Source organism: Balaenoptera borealis (assembly GCF_965194805.1).
Source record: "Balaenoptera borealis genome assembly, chromosome: 1".
Classification (NCBI taxonomy): domain Eukaryota; kingdom Metazoa; phylum Chordata; class Mammalia; order Artiodactyla; family Balaenopteridae; genus Balaenoptera; species Balaenoptera borealis.
The window spans coordinates 143,584,364-143,604,975 of NC_138860.1; the positions used below are offsets into that span (position 1 = coordinate 143,584,364).

At 43.2% G+C, this 20,612-nt stretch overlaps 1 protein-coding gene across 11 annotated transcripts in view; it reads right to left on the reverse strand.

Moving 5' to 3' along the window:
* Positions 1-20,612, reverse strand: part of FGGY (FGGY carbohydrate kinase domain containing) — a 409,967-nt gene that overhangs the window by 37,587 nt on the left and 351,768 nt on the right. The window contains exon 14 of one of the 11 annotated variants that reach the window (XM_082357732.1): positions 2,828-2,968. The exons of 9 other annotated variants lie outside the window; for them this stretch is intronic. In XM_082357732.1, coding sequence (XP_082213858.1) covers positions 2,828-2,968 — 141 coding nt within the window. Of the gene's footprint in view, positions 1-2,827; positions 2,969-20,612 lie in introns of those variants that run through there. One more of the 11 variants, XM_082357734.1, reaches the window with a different exon arrangement.

Genomic DNA, 20,612 nt, shown 5'->3' on the forward strand with positions numbered 1-20,612 from the left:
CTGAACAATTAAAAAATTGATGGTGAATGATGGGAGCCAGGTTTCTCACTATTTGAGTGGGAGTTTACAGATAAGCAAAAAGGAAGGCTAGAACGATTCATGTAGTAACAGATTATAGTTGGAGACATCAGTATAAACTAATGTGTAGCTTAACGTAGGCAGAGATGATTACATATAATAATATGTATAGAGATGGGTGTATACACACATATATTTCCTTGCACTGTCAGCTGGCCTCCCTGGAAGCAACAACAGCTCAGTAGCAATGAAGCACACTTAGTGCCCAGATCTTGGTTCCTAATACCATTCTCCAATAAAAAGAATCAGGGCTCCTTGGAGAAGTGGCTGATTCTAGGGCTAGGGCAAGAAATACAAAAGATGAGCCTGGAACATCTTATAGTGCCCAAATTTAAAGAAGCAATTAAAAAAACATACATACAGAATTATGAAGTTATATCAGAGAGATAAAGAAGGCAATTGAGGAGCTTGCAATGGCCAAAACTGGAAGAATTAAGCAACAAAATAAGTAGTATTGGATTATAACCCCATATATACCACAGATATCTATAAGCCCACGCTATCATAAAGAAATGACTTTAAAGAAAGAACGAAAGAGGAGATGAATGTCCCACGTAGAAGAATTACAAGTTTGTATAAATATTCCGCCCCTAAGGAAGTAGAGCATAACTTCCACTCTGTAAATGTGGGCTCCACTTAGTAACTTCCATACTTAGAACAGTATGGAAAGTGGAAAAACAGAGTAATTTTACAGTGGGGGAACCTGGCAAACACTACCTCAGCCAGGTGATCAAGGTCAACATCAACACTGATAAATCATGTTGATAGTATGTACCCTTGATGTGATGTGATGAGAATGGTACTTTATCTCTGTGGTCTTCCTCTCCCAAACTTACAACCACAGTCTAATCATAAGAAAAACACCAGACAAATGCCAGTTGAGGAACATTCTACAAAACATCTGACCAGTACTCCTCCAAACTGTCAAGGTCATCAAAAACCAGAGGAGCCTGAGGAAACATGATGACTAAGTGTAATCTAATATCCTGGATGGGATCCTGGAACAGATAAAGGACAAAAAAAAAAAAAAAAATTAAGGAAATCTGAATAAATTATGGACTTTAGCTAATAATAACATATCAATATTGGTATCATTAATTGCATATCATTAATTGCAACAAATGTACCATACTAATGTAAGATGTTGATAATAAGAGAAACTGGGCGTGGGGTTTATGAAAACTCTCTGTATATCTTCACAGAGATATAATTACATAATTTTATATAAATACAAAACTGTTCTAAAAATATTTTATTAAAATCATATATGAACATGTACACATATACATATACACATACATTATGTCAGATGGCGATAAGTACTAAGGAAACAAAATCAAGTAGGATAAGGGATAAAGAATGACGGGATGAACTGAATGGATAAGCATTTTCAGAACTCTAATGAAAAACTGATGAACTCATAAAAGTGCTAACAAAAGATCAAGATGAAAAAAAAATTAATTACATGGGACTGAGTGAACTGATGAGGATGATTATAATTTTCGTGACTTTCTGTTTGAATTAAAAAAAAAAAATCCCACAAGGACTCAGAGGCAAAGAATATACAAATCAATTTTCACTGCAAAGTAAAGGAGCTGTTACAGAGGAGGATTACTGGACTGAATGTCAATATTATGACATAGTATGAGTGTGTTTCGTGTTTGGTAATTGCAATCATTGTTGCTTTTGTTGTGGTCATCCATTTGCAATGCTTGGTGTCAGTCTATTTATCTCTTGTAAAAATAAAATACAGTGTGTGTGTGTGAAAAGAAAAAAAAAAAAAAAAGAATGACAGGAGTAGACAAGGCAGTTTGTATAGGGTGGCAGGAATGGCATCTCTCTGATAAAATGATGCTTGAGCAGAGATCTGAAGGGGATGAGAGGATGAACCATGCAAATATCTAAGGAAGAGGATTCCATGGAGAGGGCACGGTACGTCTAAAAGCCCAGGGGTGGGAGTGTGTTTAGTATGTGGACGGAGAGTGAAGGGGCCAGGGTAGATGGCGCGGCCTGGGCAAGGGGCGAAGAGCTGGAGATGAAGTCAGAAAAGGAGTGGGTGCCAGGCTGGGCGGGCCTTCTGGGCAACAGTGAGGACCAAATAAACGAATCAATAAGTGAGATGAATGGAAACTGTTCATCTTGAAATTTATTTTAGGTACTCCAGCCTTTTAAAAAAAATTTAAATGAAGAGTCATCCTTTGCAATACACCTCCCTCCCCCAAGCATACACAAACATTCTATCATAACAATACCAAAATCTCTTCGCCTGCGATTGCTCCAACAAGACCCTCTTGTTCCGCCGAAGCAGTCTAAGGCATGTCATCTCCTTTCCAAAACAAAATTTCAGACTAGTTTCTACAACGGCAAAGTGAAATGAAGGCTTGAGGCCAACTTTTCACATAATTTGATTTAAAAAAAAAAAAAACTCACATATGCCTGAAATCTTTAGATAATGGAAAGAAAAGTGGATTTTCCTCTCCTCGTTATTAGAGCAATTGGCTCAAACTCTCATTTCATTTTGGACATGTAAGCACAACCCAGAGTCTGTAATTAGTTTCAAACCACCAAAGTAGAAACAGAATAAAATTTCAACTAACTGAAGGACCTTTTTTCCCTTGACATACTTGGCTTTCAATGGCTAGAGGCATAAGGCATGGATCCAAAAAGCAAGCTTATGACTGGGACTGATTTAAAAAAACAAAATAACTTGCAAAGTACGCCTTGGGTGAGTCCAATATAAGCTCCTTACCTGCTGCCTTCTCCCTCTCTAGTTCTAGTCCCACGTAAGCAGAGAAGTTATCCTGAAGGATGACGAAATCCCCCATCATTGGAGGGCAGTCCCCACCAGGCTCATCGCTGGAATGCGAAGATAGGCGCAGAGCTCTCACCTCTTTCAGAGGTTTGTACCAATAAGGATGAAATAAAAAACACATTCCTTTGTACTTCCTTTTAACCAGAAAGGTGCATAGATAAAGGCATTCGATTGCATGAGTATGAGAGTAAAATGTGGATCTCTCAATAGTGGGGAATTGATCTCAGAATATCTTGGTTGATTTAAGGCTACACTCAATCATTGGCCACGTCTTTGGGGGAGTTAACCTTTATGAACCTCAGTTTCGTCATCGGTAAAATGACAATTATGATGTCTGCCTGCAAAGCCCTTATCAAGATGAAATGTAAATAAGTTCATTTGTATCTTTTCTTTTTGGAACTTATTTACAAAACAGAAACAGATTCACAGACTCAGAGAATGAATTTATGGTTATGGGGGAGGGTAGCGGCAGTTAGATTGGGAATTTGGGATTGACATGTACACACTGCTATATTTAAAACAGATAACCAACAAGGACCTACTGTAAAAAAAAAAAATGTATATATATATATATATACTTTATAAGGTTAAAAAACTAAAAAACTAAAATAATGAATATGTACTTGAAAAAAAAAGATGAAGTGAAATATGTCCCTAAAATGCCTAGAACAGTGTCTGGCCTATAATAAGTGATTAACATGCATTCCTTCCTTTCATAAACATACATCCTATAATTGTACCTGGCATAGATTTGGCAAACAGCTGCCTCCTGATAAATGTCCGTTGAGTAAATAACTGTCTGAATGAACTATCTCCAGGGAGTCTTGAATGATACTTTATATAATGATACTTAATATAATGCTGATAATAACTACCACTTACTGAGTACTTACTGCTGGTCAGGTGGTGTGATACATGCTCACGTACATCCTTTCACCGAATTCTTGTGACTACCCCATAAGATAGGCCTTCTTTTAGCTCCACTTTACAAATGAAGAACTAAGATGGAGCAATTTTCCTAGGATGACACAGCTAGCAAGTAGCAGAACTGGATTTTGAACCCATATCCTTCTGATTTCAGGGGCCATGTCTTAACTGCTATAGCATCCTGGGCAGAATTTTTTTTTGTTTAATATTTATTTATTTATTTATTTGGCTGCATCGGGTCTTAGTTGTAGCATGCGGGATCTTCGTCGTCAAGTGCAGGCTCTTCATTGTGGCATGCGGGTTTTTAGCTGTGGCATGCAATCTCTTAGTTGCAGCATGTGGGATCTAGTTCCCTGATCAGGGATTGAACCTGGGCCCCCTGCATTGGGAGCGCAGAGTCTTAGCCACTGGACTACCAGGGAAGTGCATCCTGGGCAGAATTTTAATGCACATTAAGAAAACAAACAACAAAAACAAACAAACAACAACAAAAGGCCTTTTGACTTCTTTTGTTAAGGAGGACTCAACTAGGGTGACTAAGTCTTCTTGCTGCTCCCAGAATAGCCCTATCTAGTTGGATTGGCAGCTACCAGGCTGGAAACAGGTGGGACCGGTAAAGCTGCCAGGGACCAGCCCTTGAGAAAGTGGCTGAACAAGTTGTCCGGTTCTGTTCCCAGAAGCTGGTACAAATCTGATGGGGATGCCACTTGTGTGCGCTGGCATGGGGTGGGGGAGGAACCTGGGTGCTAGAGTCTTACCTTGAACAAAGAGGTAAAAGTGTCCAAAGGACAAAAACAAATTATTCAGAGAAGGGGAGCTGGAGGTGTGGTACAAGTCCTACAGGGGTGGGAAGCTAGAATCAAGGGCAATGGGTGTGGCCAGGAGCCAGGAGGTCAGGGTGTGAGAGTCTGGGTGGAGGATGGAGTGAAAGGTTTCGGACAGCTGTGAGAAGTACCAGGCTGTGGCAGGAAGTCTTCTCAGTGGGAGGTCCCTGACCCTGTGGTGCAGAGGCAGGACTGTCAGTGTGCAGGTTACAGGGTGGCATAGAATAACCTTACCCCCAGAACACTCCTCGAGGTAAAACGTGCCTTAGAGACAGTGTGAAAATGACTAAGAGCATGGACTCTGGGGGCCAAACTGCCTGGGTTCAAAGCTTAGTTTCTCTATTTACCAGCTGTGTGACCATAGCCATGTTACTTAACCTCTCTGTGTCTCAGTCACCTCATCTATCCAAAGGGAATAACAATGCCCCTTATCTTATGGGGTTTCTATGAAGATTAAAAATATATAGAAATGGCTAGAAGAGAACACAGAAAGTGCTGGCACACAGAAGTATTTACACGTTACCTATTGCTCTTATTATTACCACCTCCCAGAGTTGATGGGAAGACACATGAGATGCTGTCTAACTCAAACAGCATATAATTCTTCCCTTCTCCCTCTTTCTTCACACATTGCAACTTTAGCAGTAGAGCCAAGATATGAACCTAAATCTTCAGACTCCAAGTCCTCTGTTCATCAAGCATGGCTGTCTAGTAGTAAGGTCTAAGCAGTGCTGGTCATGGCCCTCTGACTCCATAAATCTGCCCTTCTCTTCTTGCCATGTCCTCTTCAGTCACCCCAAACCCTAGCTCTTGTGGCTCAATCCAAGGTGAACTAACAACTGCATATCGCACTTGTGAGTTCATACTACCTCCTCCTTCCTGTCTTTCCCAGCTCTCATCCAGCCTGACTTCGTTGGCAGAGTAGTTCCTTTCATTATGGTATCTCCCACTCAAAAGCATTCCATGGCTCCCTAGTGCCTGTGACGGGAGGTATCATAGTGGTCCAGGTGTACAGCCTCTAATTCCTGGTGTTCTCCATCTGAGTCCACGAGCAATTGATAATAGATTATAGCATCAGAGAAAGCGAGAACAATTTAACCAGCAGAGCCTAAGATTATACTGTATGGGCATATCTAAAACCCCACCTGCAAGCACGTGTATCCACAGAAGAAAAGTAACAACAAAAAGCCCTGTGCTCTTGAACTAGGCCTGTGGAATAGTTCTAATTTTCCCACTAACATTGGATTGCTACAATCTAAGCCTCAAATGTTCTTATCTGCGAAATAGGACAATACCTGTATCACTGAAGGGTTGGTGGGGTTAAAGGAGAGTATGAATCTAGAGTGCCTGGGTCAGCAATCTTGCACCTAAGTGTTATCATAATTAGCACTATTATTATTCTAAGGCCCTCTCTCTGGCCTTCAAAGTCAAACACAACCTGTTCCCTATTTACTCATTCTGATTTGCCAGAGTTCTCTGGGATTTGCTGGGCCTGTCCCTTTGAGACATTTCCATTTCTGTGTCTTCTCTCTGTGGTTCCTTTCCTCACTCCCATGATACTCAAATCTGAGATTCTCTTTTTAAAATCCTGCCCCATGTTCGAGGCCCAGCTCACATTGGACCGCCTCCTGGAAACCGTCCCTGCCTGCACCCCACACCCCCGGTCCATCCTCTTGTCCCAGCTCCCTGAATTCACACCCACTCACGATCTGTACTGAATAACTTAACTTTTAAAATGCCTGCTGTTGTTCCAATATTTTACACTATTTTCTCACCCCAATTAGATTGTAATCCTTTCTTGAGTAACTGTCAAGATTTTTTCTCTAATGTTAGTTTTCAGCATTAAATAAATGTTCCCAAAGCTCCTAGCAACGTTTCCTCTGAGGGTTAACAAATGAAGTGTAAAAACTCCTGGGAGTTCAGAGGTCGGGAGTGGTTTCTACATCTTTTAAGTGAAGATAATGATACCGACCTCACAGGGTTGTTTGATGCATTGAGATAATGGGTATAAAATTGCCCAGAAGTCTGCAGAATTGAAAACATAATCTGGCAGAAGAGAAGGAAAAGGCAATAGGAATTGATATGAACCTGCAAAAGGAGGCAGAAGGAAAAGGAGAACCGTGGGGGAATGCAAAGGATCGCTAAGCAACCAGATGTGTCAGGCATCTCCTATGCATCAGGTACTGCACTGGGCAATTCATGTATATTATTATACACGTAGGATACTGGTGAAGATCACAAGTTCTGGAGTCAGGATACTGGGTTCTAATCCTAGTTCTATCTGTCACCAGCTGTACGACCTCAGTTAAGCTATTTAAAATGTCTATGGTTGGACTTCCCTGGTGGTCCAGTGGTTAAGACCCTGCACTTCCAATGCAGGGGGTGTGGGTTTGATTCCTGGTCGGGGAGCTAAGATCCCACATGCCGTGGGGCACAGACCCCAAAAAAATGTCTATGGTTTATTTTCTTCATCTTTCAATTGGGATCATTTAAAGCAGGGGTTGGCAAATTTGTTTCTGTACAAAGCCAGATAGTAAACATTTTAGATCTGGTTGGACATACAGTTTCTGTTTCGACTACTCAACCTGGGAGCTATAGCATGAAAGTAGCCACAGAGTAGACATGAACAGATGGGCATAACTGTGTTCCAGTAAAACATTATTTGCATAAATGGGCAGTGGGCAAAAATTGGCCCATGGGGAGCAGTTTGCCAACCTCTAATACAGACTTTACCTTATACGGTCTACAGAGGATGGAAGAGTTAATACAGTTCATGCTCTTAGAACAGTGCCTTACACACCGTAATTGCTCAACAAATGTTAGCTGTTGTTACGATAATGAACCCGTGGAAGAGGTATTAGTATGGCCTCTTATAGGGAAGAAAACTAAATCTCGGAAATAACTGGATAACTTCTTCAAAAACTGACACCATCTACTAGTGGCAGAGTAAGACTCAAAGCACAGGCTGGTTGGTCTTTAAAGTCTATAATTTTTCCACTGTAATTCTGTCAACTTCACAGATCTTCAGAACCAAGACCTTATTTCATAGATCCAAAGAGAACCTATAACTCTGATCCTTTATCTCCAAGTGTTTTGGGACTTGACTCAAACACTGGTGACACACAGAACGATGAAATCAGGCCTGGGATCCAAATGAGCATTTCAGGCAAGCCCTCGTCTTTATATCCCTTGAGTCCTGATCCAAGTCAGTGGGGAACAGGTGTGGAATCTACATTCGCCCCCCTCTTGGGTACTCACACATTTTCAGCCTTCGCTGGCCTTGGCGTCGGTTTCCTATGACACCAATGGATCAGCTGCCTTTGGGGAGCCCTAATTAAGTGCATAAATAGGGCAGCCTTCCCAAATCTCACATTAGTTCTGCTTTGGAATGCCAGAATTTTCTACCATGGAAAAATGCTTCATGCCCTGACTCTTAACAAACCCACAAGTTCAAATGCATTTTTGGGGGGGACAAGAATCCCAAGCTGTTATGTGAGAAGGCAAGCAAAGAAAGGGCTTTTCTTGAAAGGGGGAAACAAAGGGCATCCAGAAATGTCACAAAAATGCCCTGCAAACGCTCCAGCTTGCCTTGAGCTGTTCTTTGTCTGAAGAACTTGAAAGTGATTTATGTCTCTTTTTCCTCGGGTCAGTGATTGGCTTCTTAAACCTGAGACTCTGAAGCAGGTATTGTCAAAGACTTCTTTCCATATGGATAAAAAGAAATCCACATGGGATAAAAAGAAAAAGTAATCCCAATTAAATGGCACAGACTTTGTGCATTTCAGAACTGCACCCCTCTGTGACGTGTTATTTCTCTCTTGCCCTCCTCTTCCCCTTCTTCCTCCTTCTTGCTTCTCCCCCCAAAGCCCAGTCTACCAACGTCTATTCTAGGGAAAGCCTCTCTGGTTCTGTAACTGAGAAGAGACCGTAATGGTTGGTTTGGAGCATGTGGGTTTAATAGCAATTAGCTGTCTGCTTTATGTTTAATTCCACATCTTCTGGAGTAAAACCATTTAGGCTACAGACCCCAAAAAGCATTGCATGTTGTCTATTTCCAGAGTTCAGTGGACCATTGTGTTGACATATTTTCCCTCATCAAAGGATTGAAAGTGGGTTGGCCTTCGACTTGATACAAAAAAAATACAATGGTGGGAGCCGCTGGGCTGGGAGTCACACAGATTTACCACCACAAGGGGATCTTCCAGGCTCCAGGCTGTCAACCAGCCCAGGCCTCTGGCAGGACAAATGCAACCCTTCAACTGGCCACCATGGGTTCCTGCCCAGGGAAACAGCAGCCTCTGTGGGGCTTGTTGCCTCAGGAGAGGTGAAGGAGCCTTTAATAAGGGTAGCCGTAGTTTATTATCCCAATAAATTCTCCTTTGAGTCCTGGACAGTTTAATGATCGATTACTAATAATTAGACCAGGACATAAGACATAGGCTGGGTCTGTCCTGGGTGTGTTATCACCTCTCCAATTTACTTCTGTGGAGCTCCTGATGGTTGGGATATTTGGAGAAATGATCTCTCAAGGGTCACAGGGAACTGGGAGTTTCAGCCTTTGAATTTTGATTTTGATGCCCTTATTCTGTGTTGCCTCTTCTCACAGACTCCACCAGAGTTTAGACTTCACAAAAGCAAAGATGTACCTAGAAAATACTGAAATATATCACAATTACTAACTGTATGCCTTTCTGATGCCAGCAGCTGGGGAAAAGGCTTCATCCCCAACAATCAGGAAGGGCTTTCTCCTTGAAAGCCCCAGCTCAGGAGTTTCCAATCCCTGGACCAATACAATCTCCAAACCTTTTGGAGACCTACAAAGAATCGTCAGCGTCTTATTTTGCCAAACAAGAACCTTTAAAAAAAACACCAAAAAACCTACTTAACATTTACTCTGACCATTATGTCGCAACAAAAAAGATTTTAACATCAAAGCAAAAAAAAAATAAAAGTTACCGTGATCTCAGAATACAGGGAAATCATTTAAATTGTTTACATATAGCTTTGTTAAAAACTCGACATACTGCCCTTATTTCTTCACTTCCTCTGTACTAGTGCAACTTGGCTAAGGACCTGCAGTAAGGGCAAACTTCACGGGTATGTCACCTGTGTAGTCGTCCAGGGTCCCACGCCAGGAAGGCTCAAGCTTGGGGTTTAGTGATCTGCAGTCCCTGTTTTGAAATTCTTAATTTTACCTTTGAATGTGTGCTTTGCGGATGAAGGCTGATGGGACAGCAGAGCATGTGCTGGGTGTGGGGCCTTTCCCTTTCCAGGACCAGCCTGCTCCCTGCCTTCTGGCACCTCACCCCATTTCTCCACTGCTGACCACGCACCCCTGGGGTGACGACAGGGTGGCATGGGGTGGCGACAGCGTGGCATGGGGTGGCGGGAGTGTAGGGAAAAGCACGCTGTGGGGAGAGCCAGGCCAGGTTGTGAGCCTGCAGTGTCTCAGGGCCGGGCAAGCAGTGTCTCTCCCCGCCACTCCCCACTGCCACGGAGGGTTGGGTAGGCAACTGGGAAGCTGGAAACACTTGGGGGTCACCTGTCAGCCACGAGTGACTTCCCTGCCCCCGGCCAGGGGCCCACATTTTCATTTGGTACCGGATCCCATAAATTACACGGTCGGTTCTGCCTGTGGTAGCCCCCTGATGACGCCTGAGAACTACTGGACTAGCTGAGAGACCCTTGCCCCTAAAGAGCCCCTCCACTCCCCTCCTCGTAAGAAGCTTCTATGAGTAATGGCTGTGCTCCGCAGACTTCCTCGTGGAAGGCCAGTTTCCCCAGAGGCTAAGCACCTGCCTGTCGGGAGCCATTTCATGCTTGGCCTGGACTGGGTGCTGTCATCCTCATCATCCTGCACGGTGGGGGCTCTTCACAGTTTAGAAAGCACTCTTCCACTGTGTGTGTGTGTGCTTGTGTGCACACTTTCTCTAGCCTGGTGAACTTGAAAGAGCTTATACTTTGGATTTTCACACAAGTCTAGGTTCAGGTCCCAACTCTCTCACTTTCTGGCTGTGTGGCTTTGAACAAGTGATTTGCCTTTCTAACTTCTTGCTCCTGTTTGCAAGCGGAGATGATAACATCCACCTACTTCACATAGCCTCAGTTACAGATTAAATGTGGTTATAATCCAGCATGTTATCAGGTGATCAATTAACATTCATCCCTTTCCTCTTCCTGGCCTGCCTCTGGAGATGTGGAAATGATACTTGGGGAGGCCACATCTCACCTGGGAAACCCACCCAAGAGGGGCTGAGCCAGGCATCCTCCTGGTCTGCGGGCCTGTCCATTGTTCAAGAAGCAGCACTGCCACAGCAGGAAAAAACCCTGGACAGGGGAGCAGGAATGACTCTGCAAACCCGAGAAGCTGCTTCTCAAGGCTCTAGATTTGGGCACACAGGACTAGTTAGTTTTGACAGGTGAGGGGAAACACTGAAATGGGGGAACAGATGTAGAGTGCAAGGTAGAAAGTATCAAGGACAAACACAACCTCCCTCCCACCTCTCCCACCTTCCAGCCCTGCCCTTTGGAGAGGCTGGCAGAAATTTTGCAACTGTGTTGGAAAGGTTCAGGAGGGCAGCGTTAGACGTGTTTTAGACTAAGAATCAGGAGGCCTGGATTCCAGTCTCAGGTTTTCTCTCTATAACCTTGGGAATGTCACCTCCCACTGGGAACCAAATGTCTCCATCTTTTAAATGCACTAGACTAGATGACTTGTTCAGTTGATTCCAGCTTTGATACTTTATGTTTAATTAGAGAACGGATAGCTATAAAAACATATTCTGTAAGGAGCTGGGGCAGGCCCTCTGAACTAGGATGGGCCCCTTCCAAGCAGTGGCATTAGGAAGGCCTGGCCCTAGTCCAGGGATGCTGGTTTCCCGGGCAGGCCATTTGGTGAGACTTCATAATGGCTGGTCACCTGATGATTCTTGCATCTCTACTCACACCCAAGGCACCTCGTTCGAATGGGCTGTGACTGACTTGGTGAACAGTAACAGATTCAGACCTCTTCACACGAAGTGTTTCGACAGTCATCTCCAAACAGAAAGAGCACAGTGGGCTGTTGTGACGAGAATTCTGGGGAGTGCTATTTATGGCTGTGTTTTTGTTTACCCTTGGCCTAGTACACAGGGTACAGTTGAAAATGGCCTCAGCTGAAAACACTCTCTTGTCTTTCAGGGCAAAATTTCCAAACTTTTACATGCAGCCTGTCAGCTCCAGGCCCACTGCCCTTGTCTCCACCTCCTCTGCTCCCCCAGAGAAACAGGGTCCCCCCCCCAGCCCGCTCCTGCTTGGCCTCTGAGTCACTCTCAACAGAGGCAGGACAGATATTGACAGCGTAGCATTAGGGATTTGGAGCCGGATGGTTCTGGGCACAAATCCTCGCTCCTCCACTTGTTAGCTGTGTGATCTTACGCAAGTCACTTGCATTTTCTCACCCTCTGTTTCACCAGGTGAAAACTGGAAATAACAGAACCTACCCAATAGGACTGCTTTAAGAATTAAAATGAAATATATCATTGCAGATAAATCCTGATGGACATCCTTAATTGTGTTTTTTTTTCTCTCTACCTCAATCATTTTGGTTGATCTGTAAAAACCAGGCTTCTGCCTCAGTTTCCCTTCTTGAGTTTTGATCCTCTTTCCTACCTTGTGCTCCAAACCCAGCAGAATGGATTGGGCAGGGGGCTCTGGCTGTGCTGCCACTTCTCCTACCCAGGGACTCCTGGCTGCGGACAAGACTCTTCCCCTTGATGGGCAGGGGATATGAGTAGCAATAACAGTTAATTTTATTAAGCATTTTCTATGTTCCTGGTCTATCATCATTTCCTCTTCATAACAAGCCTACAAGCCTAGAGGTAGGCACCACTATCAATCCTATTTAACAGGTCAGGAAACTGAATGACAAAAAGGTTTAGGTCCAAGGTCACAGGGCCAAGGGTAGCGGAGGCTGAATTCCAACCCAGTGTGTCTGACTCCAGAACCTTCTCTTTTAATCACCAGCCTCTCTGCTTTTGAGTTTTGGGCATCCCCTGCATATTCATTCCTGTCTTTTTCAATAACCATCACCACAGTAGCCACCAATAACTGAAGCCCTATACTCATGACATACGTTATCCCATTTGACTTTCCCAGCAGTCCTATGAAATAGCTATTTTCATACCCATTTTACAAATGAGAGAGCTGAGGTCAGAATAAGTACATTATCCAAAGTCAACTGCCTGTGAAAGGAGGAGCCAGGATTCAGATACTGTATATGATTTCTTTGTAGCTCCTTGATCACTGTACTATATGCCAAGGGCTTTATAAGTATCAACTCTCATAACAGCCCTATGAGGTAGGTCATACCAGTACTCCCATTTTATAGATAGGGAAATTGAGGTAGAGAGAGATGAAGACATTTGTTCCAGGCCTCACAAGTAAGAGTGGCAGAGCTGGGTTTTGAACCCAGGCAGTCTGGCTCAAGTGTCTGGGCTCCCAACTTCGAGTGTCGTGTTGCTATAAGAAGTGAGGGATGCCAGGCAAGGGGAGGGGAAGAGGGGATGATTTCAAAGGAGAGGGAACTGTCCCCGCACGAGCAGGAGGCTCAGTGAGTCCAGGAACTACAAAAGCTCTCCACCCACATGGACTGGAGTAGCCCCCCCAGAGCCCTGGTTTCTCTCTGCCAAGAGGGGTCGGCCACCCTGGAGAATTTTCCAGCATTGAGCAATGGTGTAGGTGTTTCGTTTCCTTTAGGCCCACAGAGATGCATCATGAGGAAATTGCCTCAGACTCTTGGGCAAGCTGTGACTCCACGATTCAGCTACAAGATCCTCAGAAGAGATGAAAGTCAACAGTCTTAAGTGACCAGTTACATTTACATGTGCGGGGGGGACAAAAAGACCTTTTATCAGGAGGGGCAGAAACAAACATGTATTGAGTAGGCTGAGACATGGGAGATGTTAAACCTCACAGTAACCCTTTGAAATTGTGATTTGCCCCATTTTACAGAGACATAAACTAAGGCTCAGAGCAGCAAAGTGATGTCCCCAAATCAAGTGGTAAGTACAGGAGCCTGGATATGGTCCAAAGCCCATACATATGACTTCAGGCTGCCTGCTCCTAGTTAGTTCCCTGCTGCCTCTCATTTGCCTAGGACTGATCCATATGGTTTCAAAATTTCCCCATAATTAATGGTGAAATTACCAAGAATGTCTGCAAAAACAGAGACCATTCTGCTAACCCGGGGTGTCGTAGTCTAAAATGTTATTATTCTGAAAAACACAGCTCCAGGAAAAGAAATAGTTTACAGGGAAAGCTTCCAAGAAATCTTGAAGCGATAAAGAAGGAGATTCACAGATGTGAGTATATGAAAATTTAAAACTCCTGTATAAGACACTGTAAGCGAAGGTGGATGTTGAAGGTCTTATTACAAGAAAGTCTTCAAGATAAATGACAGACAAAGGACTGATGCACAGAGCACACGAAGAACCTCTCCAAATCCCCGAGGGAAAGACCTACGACCCTAGAGGAAAATGAAGAGAGGATGTTAATAGGCCATTAACAGAAGACAGAAATTAAGAGACTGAAGATATAAAGAAAATGTTCATTCTCACTAGCAACAGGGCAGAGGCAAAGGAAAAGAACAATGAGCAGTCATTTTCTGCCCGAGAAATGGGCAAAAATGTTAAACGACTGACAATATGCAGTGTTGGCAAAGGAACAGGGGCACCGTTGGCAGGAACACAAATTGGGACAGCCTTTTTGGAGGACATTTTGGCCACAGCTAACATAATTTCAAAGGCACAAATCCCTCCAGTAGAAATTCCACTTTTTTTGTATCTCTCCAAGAGAACTTTTCATACTTGTGTATAAAGAACCATACCCAGGATGATCCTTTGATTGTTGTTTGCAAAAGCCAGATACCAGAAACTACCTACATGTCTATCAATAGGACATTGGTTAAATCATTTTTTATATATGCCGACTGTGGAATTACTACCAATATGTAACAGATATGCGGTAGCTGTATATGCACTGACATACTCCAAATATCTAATAAGTGAAAAAAAACCTTGCAGAACAGTTTGTACTATATGATCCTATATACATATATATGTCTATGAATGCATTAAAAAACTTAGAAAGACATAAAATGGACAATAGCGATTACCTCTGGGAACAGTAGAGGTTTGTGCCTTTCCCGTTTACTCTTTGATGTTTGAGTTTTTACAATGTAAGTCGATTTCCATCATTTTTCTGTTATCTAAAGAGGAGCAAGTCGGCCACAGAGACAGAGACACTTGCCTTGTGTTCTGGGTTATGTCCTGTTCATCCAGGATTGAGCAATACTCTGACCCAAGGCTGAGTCTCCCTCCTCTGCTGATGCAACCAGAAAGCAGCTCCTTCGGAAGCTGCCCTCCCCTATTCTCTCCCTCTCATTTCCAAAGGGGCTCACCCATCTCAACACATGCACATTATACACTTTCCTCTCAGGCACAGATTCACTCAGAATAGCTACTGCATAGGTTAGTTCACCACCTGAGAACTTTTGAATCATGGACCAAAGATTCTTGTCACCTTGATAAAACTCGTACACAATCACACGCCGAAACAACTACAACAGCAATAACAAACTGTCAGGCTCCCTTAGCACAAGCCTTGATTTAAACCATGGGTCCAATGGGCACACACTGGATGTAGAGCTCCTTAAATAATAGCTTTGCTAGCTTAAAACGTATCAGATGTTCCTTTAGCCTTAGCTTGCCCAAGACATAAACTATGTGTTCGGGGGAAAGCAAAGTCAAATGACTCATGACAGAGTTTGTTTTTAGTATGAATTATTTTTTCTGGCTCCTTGCTTTTAAAGACGGATCCTTTTCAGATGGGTTGATGCAAGGGCTGCTGGGAGCTGGGCTCTCGAGCCTAGTGGTCCCCCCTCTTTTGAAAGCTGGTAGTGGATGTCCTGGGAAGGAGAGCTGATTTCCCATATGATCACTCCCATGATGCACTGCTTCTTCTTCTTCCCTTCAAAACAAGCCAGGCGATGGCAGCCTGGGTGAAGTGGGGGAAAGGGCACTGGATTTGGAGTCTGAGAGACCTGAGCTCTGATTCCAACTGTGCCATTTACAAATTGTATGCTGCAGGGAATGTCACATGACTTCTCTGGTCTCTGGGCTGCAGTCTGAAAAGAATTCTGAGAAGAATAAGCATCGTTCTGGATTGTGGTGGGGACTCAATGAGGTAACCTAGGGAAAGCATGTGCCTCACAGAAGGCACTGGTCTGGACTCCTCAGGGCAGAGGTGTCCTGTGTACCTCAGGATCCTTCCTGCTTGCCTGAGAACGGGGCAGAAAACATTTGAGGAAGGAAGGCAGCAATGCATGGTGCACTTATGATGTGCCAGGCACTGTGCTAACTGCTTTATATGAATTATCTCATTCATCTTTACAAATAACCCTATAGGTTATTTGCTATCCACACTGAGGCACAGAGAGATTAAGAAACCTGACCAAGGCCACACAGGTGGTTAGTGGAGGGGCTGAGACCTGAATGCTTGTGATGTGGCTTTAGAGCAGGAAGGGGAGAGGGAAAATGGGCAGACCAGAGGATCCCTGTGTGGACTCTAAGAAAAGGCTACATCAGGAATACCTAGCTCTTGGATCACTGCAGAAGAACAGACACAGGGGAAGGAGGAGGCCGTCAGGAACGTGGTCATTCATGGCTCTGCAGGAACACAGGTGGTGGACAGCCAGAACCCACCCATGAGTGTGGCAGATTAGGACAGCTTCTTGGGGTGCTCTGGGCCAAGAGATGCCCAGGTTTCTGGGGGAGCGAGTACCCCAGGACAGGGCTGGTGCCCATGCACATTCACTCCCTCCCTCTCTTCATCAGGCAGAGTAAGATGAACACAGAATTCCAGAGCTGGAAGGGACCTTAGCCACTGCATGGCGCCACTCCACTGTACAGGTTAGAGACCAATGCCGCAACCACAAGTAGAGTGAAGACCAGAAGCCAGGCCCCTACTTTTCAAGCCAGCAATTACCTCTGGGGTCTCGAACACGAACAGACACTCTCCCTTCTATGCACAGCCCTGAGATTATGACTTCGTTTTTCAACCATTCATCCATCCCATAGTTCTCATCCAAGCAATGCTCAGGAAAGACAGGAATGCTGGCCATTGGGCTTTGGATATGTCCGGTCCCCAGGTTAAAATGACTGCTTAGCTCGTTTTCCCAATAAATCCCTGAATGATCTACTAGGCAAGCAGCCTTTTGATAATGATACAGGTCTTCATAAGAGTCTGCCTACAGGGAAATGATGGGCAGAATTTGGAACAGTGATCTATCAAGGTGAACTAACAAAATGCTTTTCGGCTTTATACTTTAGTCTTATGAGCTGCCCCTACAAGACAAAAGCATTAATTTGTTCATTCGTTTATTCACTCAAATTCACATTTTCATCCAATACATACTGAGTTGACCTTTAGGTTCGTGAATCCTTTGTTCCCAAGATCTAAAATTCTGTACACCCTCCTCCCATCTCAGACCCTGAAAACACACACACACACACACACACCCTTTTGTTTAGTTAACACTTCCAAGTCATGAATCAACTGTCACTCCTTTGGAGCGTTTTCTCTGCCTCCTGAAGGCTGGGTGAGGTACATCACCTAAGACAGCACAGAGCCAACTCTAGTACAGTTGTCTGTTTTACTGTATTTCTACCCTGCAAGATTCTAAGAAACTTGAGAACAAGGACTGCCTCCCTGGTCTTTTTGCTTTTCTTCAAATACATTCAGTTCATTCCCATCCCAGGGCCTTTGCACTCCCTGTGCTCTCTGCCCTTCCCGTCTCATCTCAAACATCCTTCCTCAGGAGGGCCTTTCCCACCTCTCACACAGCCAGTCCTTCCCACCTCATCTGCCTGGTCTCTCTTTGTTCCCTTACGTTGCTTTACTTTCTCTCACAGCATTTTCATTTATTTATTTATTTTTTGTCTACCTGAAATCGTATTATTTACGGTGATTACTTGTTTCTGGAATTACTTGTTACTGCACTCCTCCCAGTGGGAATATAAGCTCTGTGAGGGCAGACAGTGATTTTTCAATAGATGAAGCTAGAGGCACACAGTGAGGAGAAGCAGACAGGTATCAAAGGGTGAAGGGAAGCACAAGCTTCCAAAGGGAAAGCTGGTTAATGGGACAAAGAAAAGTGACCAAAACTGACTCCCAAAGTACAAGAAAGAACTAATAATGTTAACTCTTTTATTGCACACTAACTATGGCAGGCTCATACGTTACCTTGTTGAAGTTTCCCCTTTGGGAATGCATAAGCATTCTGTAAACATATGTGAAACGGGAATACTTTTAGATCCAGTTCCATGATATTGCTGTGGTGATTAAATACGTTAATTCATGTAAAGTGCTTTGAACAGTGCTTGGCATGTAGAAAGCATCAACACATGTTGCCTAAAATCACCGTCACTGTCATCATCATCTACAAAGAGATATGACACGTAGCTAATACCTGCTTATAAGAATTTTATGTATTGCTATGCACTATTTTTACTTTTTAAAATGAATCATAGAACGTCTACAGTGTACAAAGTTAAACACATGTTCCCTATTTTGAATTTAATATGGTGCAAAAAAGAGTTTTATAAGAGTTATTTATCAGCATTTATATAATCAAAGAATTGTATTATGTCTTTAATAAACACATTTGTGATAGTTTCAGTCAGGTTTTAAAAAGCCTTAAGATGTAAACATAAAGAACCATGTAAGAACCCAGAAACTAGAAGAAATGATAATGAAACATTAGTGGAAAGAATAAATAGGCTAAAGGCTGAAATAAAACTTTGTAAGGACTAATACAGAGAACAATGAAGACAGAAAACAGGAGAACATTTGGAGATGTGAGAGGCAAGTAATTACTACAAGAGAGCAAATCAAAGCACCACATGCAAGAATCATTTCACTGCAATCTCTACAGGAAATGCCTATCAGAAGGATGAAAACAGTAAGAAAACTACTGAAAACAAGAACAAGAGTTAAACATGTTAAATAAATGCACTGATGTTTTATTAATAGTTTAAAAATATCTTCTAGAACAGAATATTTTACTCCAAGTTTGGCTAGCTCTTTATAAAAAGAACTCTTTTTAGTTATAGCTCTTTTTGGTTTGCCTCCAGATTGGAAACCTGGTGGATGGAACTAGCAACCTATCTCATCAGGCTACTACTGCCTTCTCTCTTCTTCAACCCCAAGACCCACAAGCCTTTTGTCACTGCATCTCAAAGAGCAGGGGGATTGCTTTTTTAAAAGGTACTGAGAACATTTTAGCAGCACGGTCAATGTTCCCAAGAGCCCCTAGGTGGCGCTATTGCAAAACTAACAGAAGTCTGAATCACCGCAAGAAAAAATAATGAACATAGTACATTTAGTACAAAACACTAAGAGCAATAACAAGTCAAAAGGCAGACACCATTTGTTACAGAAACTACAAACAATTTAGTATCTCTAAGACATTTATTAATTTCCTTTTAAATTCAGGGGCTCACCCCATGAAGAAGAGACATTTCGTTTTTCAGCCAGAAAAAAAAAACAAACAACTCAGGGTTGTTCTCTTTCTAAAACATTCACATTTAAGGGCCCAGTGAAAACGATGCTGAAAGTCTGTGGTATATATTGTTTTATGATCAAAATTGGCTTGATAGCACAAAAGAACTAGCACTCAGAGTAAAAATGTAAGACAGTGACTGAGGGTTGGCTTGGGGAAAACATACAGTTATGTTAGTTTGACAGTCAACCAAAAGTCATAATATTATTAAATATATTTAAAAGTGGTTTTCATTTAGATTTGGCATCTTGGCTAATGGGGATGTATTAAATAATACCTGGCTGCTAAGAATATATACATTTAGGAATCAGTGCCACATAAAACACACAGGTACAATTCAGTCTCACTGTTATTTAAGGCTTCTCTTCTGTTCTCTTGGCTGTGGGCACACACATATTAAAAATTAAGTACAGGGGCTTCCCTGGTGGCGCAGTGGTTGAGATCTGCCTGCCAATGCAGGGGACACGAGTTCGAGCCCTGGTCTGGGAAGATCCCACATGCCGCGGAGCAACTGGGCCCGTGAGCCACAACTACTGAGCCTGCGCGTCTGGAGCCTGTGCTCCGCAACAAGAGAGGCCGCGATAGTGAGAGGCCCGCGCACCGCGATGAAGAGTGGCCCCCGCTCGCCGCAACTAGAGAAAGCCCTCGCACAGAAACGAAGACCCAACACAGCCAAAAATAATTAAATAAATAAATTAAAAAAAAAAAAAATTAAGTACACGCTCAGTGTATGCTCGACCCTTTTAAAAGGCTTTCTTTTTAAACAGAAACATGCAACGGAAAGTAAACTCAACTCTAGTGAAAGGTAATGGATGCATCCCTTTGGGGACAGCTGTCCGGTGTATCAAAAGAAAGAAGAGGGGAGGGTCAAAAGCCAGGGTCAAAAAAAAAAAATTCCTGAGTGGTCAGCAAGGAGAGTGCTCAGAGAAGAGCCAAAATCAGTTTCTATACCCAGGCTTCCTTCTTTGCCAGACTTGAGAGGTCGAATGAATGGTACCTTTTATCATGAGGCCATGGGGGTTATCGGAGTGGGAAGAGAGTATCTTAAGATATGGGGTTGTATTAGTGGCCAAATAAACGCAGGCAAATGTTGAGTGATCCCCAATGCATTAAAGAAACACTTTTTCTTTTTTTTAAATGAGGGGGGACATCTGTAGGTTTCTGGGCACTATCCTAGGCGCTGTTCAAGGGTGGGAGTTGCGGGAACAGGGATGGTTAAGGCAAGCGGGGGAGACAGTATATGTTAATGATGCAAAGAGTCAAGGGCCATAATAGAGTTCTACTCTGTTCTGGATGAAAAAGTAATGTATCTGACATACAGATGCTGCATAATAGATGAGCATCGTCTCCTTTCCAATGTCATGAGGTTCCC